Below are 7601 nucleotides of genomic sequence, written 5' to 3' on the forward strand. Positions count from 1 at the left end.
AGGCTCTCTGCAAGGAGCCCAATGCAGGACTCAATCCCCAGACCCCGAGATCATGCCCTGAGCCTAAAGCAATCACTCAACCACTAAGCCACCCAGGCATCCCTCAACTTGGCTTCATAAAGAATATATCAGAAACATAACTGTAACTCCTATGCCCTATTACCTTAAAATACTCATTTTACTTTGCTTGGAGTTGGTCTCTGAATCACTTAGGAAGAGGTTCAGCTGTGACAGCCCTGGCAACAATGACTTTACCATGAAAGGGTTTATTCTCTCCCCTAAAGAAAGTCTGGAGATTAGCAATCCAGAGGTGGAATGGTAGTGCCACAAAGTCAACAAAGCTGTTGTGCAATGCGTGGCTTACATCCCCAAAGTCACCTTGTGGCCCAAAGTGGCTGCTAGAACTCTATTACTTAAATGGCAGGAAGGAAAAAGGACAAGGAGGAAAAAGTATGCCCCCCCCCCCCCTTTAAAGGTCTTCCTGGAAGTCCTGCACACACTTCTACTTATATTTCATTGACCAGAACATAGTTACTTGGCATTACTGAACTGCAAGGGAGGCTGGGAATTGTCAGTTGGGTTTACTGCCTTTTTTTTTTTTCTTAAAGATTTTATTTATTTCTTTATTTATGAGAGACACAGAGAGAGAGAAAGAGAGGGGCAGAGACATAGGCAGAGGGAGAAGCAGGCTCCCTGCAGGAGCCCAATGTGGGACTCAATCCCAGGACTCTGGCATCAAAGTCCTGAGCCAAAGGCAGATGCTCAACCTCTGAGCCACCCAGGCGTCCTTGGGCTTCCTGCCTTCCTGAATGAAGTTAGAGTTTTATTACTAAGGAAGAAAGGGAAAATGAAAAAGAAATAGGCAACTAGCCTATGGCCTAGGATAGGTAACAATTTCCACTGTATATTTGTTAAGTTAATGTATTACTGTATAGTCTTAACTGATTTTGAAATTACTCTGTTTGAGAATAAAAAATATTTAAACTTCCAGAATTTTAGAGGAAGGACAGTTTCTTACTTAGCAAAATTAGTAGCCTTCCCAAGTCTAGAGAAGAACCCTAGGATATTTTTACTCTCCATACACAGATATCACCATCTCAACCTGGCATCAAATTTAAATTTCATGAAGTAATGAAAATTAGTGAAGAACTCTTAAGTTCTGAAATCAATTAAAGAAAATCTCTCACCTGTCTTATCTTTGTTTTTAGGAGATCAATGATCTTTTGGTTAAGGAAAAGATCATGCAACTTACCCAGCAAAGACTGCAAATCCAGACTCTTCAGAAGAAGGTGGTAAGCTTGGAGACTGCGCTGAGTTGTATGACCAGAGAGTTTGAGATTGAAGTTTGTAAAGTGCAGCAACAGGCAATGATAGAGAACCAAGCAGGGAAGGTTGAAATTGACAAGCTGCAGCAACTTCTCCAGATGAAGGACAGAGAAATGAATCGAATCAAAAAGCTGGCCAAGAACATACTGGATGAGAGAACAGAAGTAGAAAGGTTCTTCTTAGATGCTCTACACCAAGTGAAGCAACAGATCCTGCTTAGCAGGAAGCATTATAAACATGTTGCACAAGCTGCTTTCAATTTTAAAATGAGAGAGGCATATGCAGGAAGAACAGATTATCCTAAAATCCGAACGTTCGATGGCAAAGAGCACAGCACCAATAGTGTGAATCAAGATCTTATGGAGGCTGAGAAATGGTACTAATCATACCTTTAATATTTTATCTTTTGTGCTGCAACTTTTGTACCTTTTAGAGAAATAAGAACCCTGAGTTCAGTTTGCTAGTATCTAAATATTGAAAAGATTGCTCACAAAATTATTTGAGGACAGGAACTGTCTTACTCATCTTTGTAACCCCTATGCTTAGCATGGTGTAGGGCTTAGTAGGTATTCTTAATGGATTCCCTTTTTTAAAAAATTATTTTTTTATTGTTTAAGACATTTTTTTAATCAGAGAGAGAGAGAAAGCAAGTGTGATAGAGAGCATGAGAGAGAGAAAAAGCATGAGCAGGCGGGGGGCGGGGGTAGAGGGAGAAGCAGAGTCCCTGCTGAGCAGAGAGCCTGATGTGGGGCTTGATCCCAGGGTCCTGGGATCATGACCTGAGCCAAAGGCAGATAGATGCCTAACATACTGAACCACCCAGGCATCCCTAGATTCCCTTTTTTTATGACAGAGACTTGATAAAGAGACTAGATCATTTGTTCCATAAAATGTCATTGTAATATCTTTTAACGTTTTATTTTCTGTAAACTCATTATGAAGGTTTGATCAGATTCAGTTTAAACATTTTTGATAAACATACTTTCACAAATATTTTGTAATGTTCCCTTTACTATTATGAGATGAAATTCATAGGTAATAATATCTAACTAAACATATAATTTAAAAAACCAATATAACAGTTCTTTGTAATAATTCTTTATTGTACAGAACTGTCCTATGGATTAGCTGACATCCAGTAGTGGGCTCCCATCACTGTATTATCCAAAAGTCCCCACAAGTTTCCAAAATACACTCCAGATATCCACTGCTATTATGATAAAGGTAGCAGAAGGCTTGAGACAGTTGTAAATTGTATATAATGATTGTTTCCTGTTAGCATTTTTGTCTTATCATTCTTTTTTTTTTTAAAGGAACCCCCCCCCCTTTTTAAAGATTTTATTTATTTATGAGAGACACAGAGAGAGACACAGGCATAGGGAGAAGCAGGCTCCATGAAGGGAGCCTGACATGGGACTCGATCCCAAGTCTCCAGGATCAGGCCCTGGGCTGAAGGCGGCGCTAAACCACTGCGCCACCCGGGCTGCCCCTTATCAGTGTATTCTTAAGCCATAAATTATACGGCATTTTAAAGATTATTCTGAAAAACAAAACAAAACACGTTTTATATCCCAGTGTAGTTAGGTTCTTCAAAGGCCTTAACTCAAGAAACTTAAAAGAACTCTCTACTACTATGTACTAAATATCTTATTAACAGTACTTCCAAATGAGTTCTCTGCTTTGTTTTATAATGGACTAATAATTTGTAGGTTCTTTTAAATTACATAGCTGTTGGGAAGGATGGACATCATGTGGCTTCTGAAGGATAAGATTCTTTTACAAAAATGTCCGTAGTAGGATTTTTAAAACTTTTTGCCATATTCAGAAATCTGTTACTTCTATTACCGAGAGGTCCACTATAATTTCCTTCTTTTCAATTAGCAATAATTGCACCTTGGATAAACCTCATTGGCTATGATACTGCCACTGTGCAAAGCTTAATTTCTTTTTTTTTTTTTTTTTTTTTTTTACTGTGTCAAGCAAATTGAGTCTGTACCATACATAAGGAAGTTTCTTTTACGTTTTTTGTCTCCAAAGTGGTAAGTAGGTTTTCAGACGGAAGTATATAAAATGATTCTCCACATTGTTACTCTAGAAACTGGACTCTTCCTCTCCTGCCCTTGTGTGACATTTTTGCTACTGAACAACTTCTCATCTTAACCTCAGTGTTCTATTGCCTGTACCAGCAGGGCAGAAGTGATTAAAATATTACATCATCTGCTTAGGAGGCAGATTGAGGAAGGAAAGTTGAAGTATAAAGTGATCATAAGGCAAAACCTAAACTTTTAAAGAAAACTAACCCAATGGGCCTATGTGTAAAAACATTTCTTACATTGTACAACCAATACTGTCTACAATGTCAGCAAGCTTTCGTAAACAGCAAATAGACTACGAATCCTCCAGGAAAGTGATAGTATAAATAAAGACCTGCCTGGGGAGCTTAGCTGCGGGTTTATTTGGAAGTAAGAAAATAAGCTAGATAACTTAGGTGTTATTTTCTAAATGTACCTTGTTATTATGTTTTCATAGCAAAATATCTGATACAAAAAGAAACGTTAAAAGGAATTCAGCAATAATATCACCTTGTATATAACTTTTTTGTTGTTTTTGTGTTTGTCTTTGGATGCATAATGTTATATAACAACTTCCTATTTTACTTATTTGCTTAATGTTTGGGCACAAACTTTTTTCTTATTATAGATTTTCTTATTTTTATCTTAATGACTTTATAACATTTCAGAATGGCTAGCCTATTGATATTCTTTTCAACTTATGATTTTGTAATGCAGTTTTCTTTGTAGTCATTACACTTGGAAACCTCTTAATATTCAGTTACAGTTTGGAAACTTTCTCATGCTTACATATTTCATATTTTTTAAAAAGATAAAATGCTTATTACTTTGGCCATATTTTTCTGTCTCATTTTTTTTCTTTGAAATTCTTCAGGACAGATATTCAAGGAAATGTGGATATTGGAGATTTGACCTGGGAGCAGAAGGAGAAAGTCTTGAGATTGCTCTTTGCAAAAATGAATGGTTTTGTTCCTAGGTAACTCTGTATTTTTTTAACGAAATACCAAGTTGTTATCAAACCTAGAAACCATATAGTAACAATAACCTAATGGAGGTCAGAAAAGTTTCTAAGGAAGTAAAAGTTTGAGCTGACCTCTAAAAGGTAAACAGAAGCAGAGTGTGTAGGAAAAAACATTCTGGACAGAAAAAATAGGAGTATTTTCAGTGTTGAATTGGAGATGATGGCAATATATTGAAGTGAAAAATACTCAAGGCATTTGTAAATAGGGATTGGAGTACAGGTGAGTTTAGGGAGGGATACTTGAGCATATTTAGTGAAAACTAATAGGTGAGTGTAGGAGAGAGGATTAAGGTAGAAGAGTAAAGAGCTGAGGCTAGGAATAACCAGTATAATAAACAAGAACAAATAATAGGACAACGAAAAGAAAAGAGCTTAAAGACTTATAGGTTAAATGGGAAAAAGGAGAACTTTGAAATGGCCTTTGTGTCTCTGGTAGCCTTCCAAAGTTTTGTTTGCTTTTTTTTTATTAAGTGGTGGAAAAGAATACAGACTGCAGGTACAGAATGTCTGTCTCATTTTGAGTTGACTTTTCTGTACCCCAAGAAACAACCAGAGTTCTAGGCCTCAACTTCCATACTGTGTTGTTTTCAACACTAGAGAAACAAAGGAAATTGAGTAGAAATATTTCATACCAAAACAATGAACTTAAATCTGGCCACTATGGAACAAGTCTAAGCTTGTTGGAATCCCATGCCGGAGTTGGATGAAGGAAAAACATGGGAATAGAACAGTGAAATGTGAGGTAAAGAGGAGATGAAAATGAGAAAACTCGGGCAGCCCCGGTGGTGCAGCGGTTTAGCGCTGCCTGCAGCCCAGGGCATGATCCTGGAGACCCTGGATCGAGTCCCACGTCGGGCTCTCTGCATGGAACCTGCTTCTCCCTCTGCCTGTGTCTCTGCCTCTCTCTCTCTGTCTCTATGAATAAATAAAATCTTAAAAAAAAAAAAAAAAAAGAAAATGAGAAAACACACAAAAAGAAAAAGAGAAACCCAAGTGGAGAGGAATTAGATGATAAATGGTCTATCAAAGCAAGGACAGCAACTAGAAAGTTTATGAATTCAGTTGATTGTATGATTGTGATTTTAACAGTATATTTTCCTTTGTGCTTAAACAAGTCAAGGAATATAACGAATAAATTGTACTCTTTAGTGCATCAGCAATCACTGTGCCTATCTCAGGTACTATAGTATCCAAAGTACATGTTTTTTGTGCATCATTATTAGACTATTTAATACAGCCATTTTTTTGTTATTTTTTATTTTTATTTTTTTAATAAATTAATTTTTATTGGTGTTCAATTTACCAACATACAGAATAACACCCAGTGCTCATCCCGTCAAGTGTCCCCCTCAGTGCCCGTCACCCATTCCCCCCCACCCCCCGCCCTCCTCCCCTTCCACCACCCCTAGTTTGTTTCCCAGAGTTAGGAGTCTTTATGTTCTGTCTCCCTTCCTGATATTTCCCACACATTTCTTCTCCCTTCCCTTATATACCCTTTCACTATTATTTATATTCCTCAAATGAATGAGAACATACACTGTTTGTCCTTCTCCGATTGATTTACTGCACTCAGCATAATACCCTCCAGTACCATCCACGTTGGAGCAAATGGTGGGTATTGTCGTTTCTAATGGCTGAGTAATATCCCATTGTATACATAAACCACATCTTCTTTATCCATTCATCTTTCAATGGACACCGAGGCTCCTTCCACAGTTTGGCTGTTGTGGACATTTACAGCCATATTTTGAATGTGTTTTTTTCTCACTTTCATATGTACCTAATTGAGGACCAGTTTTAGGAGTAGAGTATGTGTCTTTATCTGCTGGCAGGTCAACCTATTATATTTTTTATAATCCTGTTAAGCTCACTTTACTTATTTTTTTAAGATTTTTAAATTTATTTATTCATGAGACAGAGAGAGAGAGAGAGGCAGGCTCCATGCAGGAAGCCTGATATGGGACTCAATCCTGAGACCTCAGGGTCATGTCCTGGGCTGAAGGCAGGCACCTAACCACTGAACCACCCAGGCGTCCCTAAGCTCACTTTCCATTAGAATATTGAATTAGTGATATAATTATTTCTCTTTTTTTTATTTAAAGATTTATTTATTTATTTATAAATAGAAACACAGAGAGAGAGAGAGAGAGAGAGAGAGAGAGGCAGAGACACAGGCAGAGGGAGAAGCAGGCTCCATGCAAGGAGCCTGATGTGGGACTTGACCCCAGGTCTCCAGGATCACACCCTGGGCTGCAGGCGGCGTTAAACCGCTGCACCACCAGGGCTGTCCTATTTCTCGTTCTTAAAACAGATTTTCCAAAGTAGAAGAAATCTTCATACTGGGTCTATCTCCATTGGGTAATTTTTCTGTTTGAGGTTCTTTTTGTGGGAATGGAATTTTTCTGGCCATCTTTTTGTTCAGTAGTCTGGTTTAGTCTTAACCATCACCATTAATAGCTGTTGTATCTGTATCATCATTATGACCATCTCCATAAATACTACCATTTAAGTTCAACACGTCTCAACTTTAAGAGAAAATAAGTTTATATTAACTTGCTTAACATTATATTGTCTCTCTCTATATAAAGCTGTTTTGAAAATAAGAAGCTCATCCAACTGAAGCATTTCTTTTAGCTATTAAAGTGTAGTTGAAATATGGAGCATGAGGAGACATTAACTCATTGTTAACTTTTACCTACCACAGGAAATACAGCCAGCATTCTAGGCCTCCAGTTCCAGACTATGTTGTTCCTGATGATGGAAATACAGAGGAATTAGAGTAAGAGCTTTCTTGACAAAGCAATGACTGTGAACCTGATCACCATGTGGGGACATTTTATATGTGCTAGAACTAAGTGGGAGTTATATGACAAGTCTGTTGTTCTGAATCAAGTTCCATGTGTATGTGGTTGTTGACAGGTCTGTTATTTTATCATTATTGCAGGAATGACAGTAAGCTTCAAGATCAAACCTTCATCACCCAGCAAGTACCAATCTCAGACTCTTCGAGTGAACTGATGATACCCAACATTCAGAAAGGATCACAAGAGTCTGACATAGTAAGGAGTCTAAAAATCTAACCAAATAATACACATAGTAACTGCTACTTTTTCCCATGCAACTTCTTGCTGAGTCACTAGCCAAGAGCTCTCAGGGTTCAGCGAAATGAGTAATAACACTAG

At 37.8% G+C, this 7601-nt stretch overlaps 1 protein-coding gene and 1 pseudogene across 2 annotated transcripts in view; one reads left to right on the plus strand and one right to left on the minus strand.

Moving 5' to 3' along the window:
• The window catches only part of BBOF1 (basal body orientation factor 1), a 38998-nt gene that overhangs the window by 25164 nt on the left and 6233 nt on the right, over positions 1-7601 (plus strand). For both annotated transcript variants that reach the window (XM_072762025.1, XM_026008579.2), the window contains 4 exons: positions 1209-1702; positions 4273-4374; positions 7124-7198; positions 7364-7478. In XM_072762025.1, the coding sequence (XP_072618126.1) occupies positions 1209-1702; positions 4273-4374; positions 7124-7198; positions 7364-7478 (786 nt within the window). The remainder of the gene's footprint in view (positions 1-1208; positions 1703-4272; positions 4375-7123; positions 7199-7363; positions 7479-7601) is intronic.
• LOC112927304 (U4 spliceosomal RNA) lies at positions 3114-3264 on the minus strand (annotated as a pseudogene).

This window comes from Vulpes vulpes, chromosome 6 (assembly GCF_048418805.1).
Source record: "Vulpes vulpes isolate BD-2025 chromosome 6, VulVul3, whole genome shotgun sequence".
Taxonomy (NCBI): domain Eukaryota; kingdom Metazoa; phylum Chordata; class Mammalia; order Carnivora; family Canidae; genus Vulpes; species Vulpes vulpes.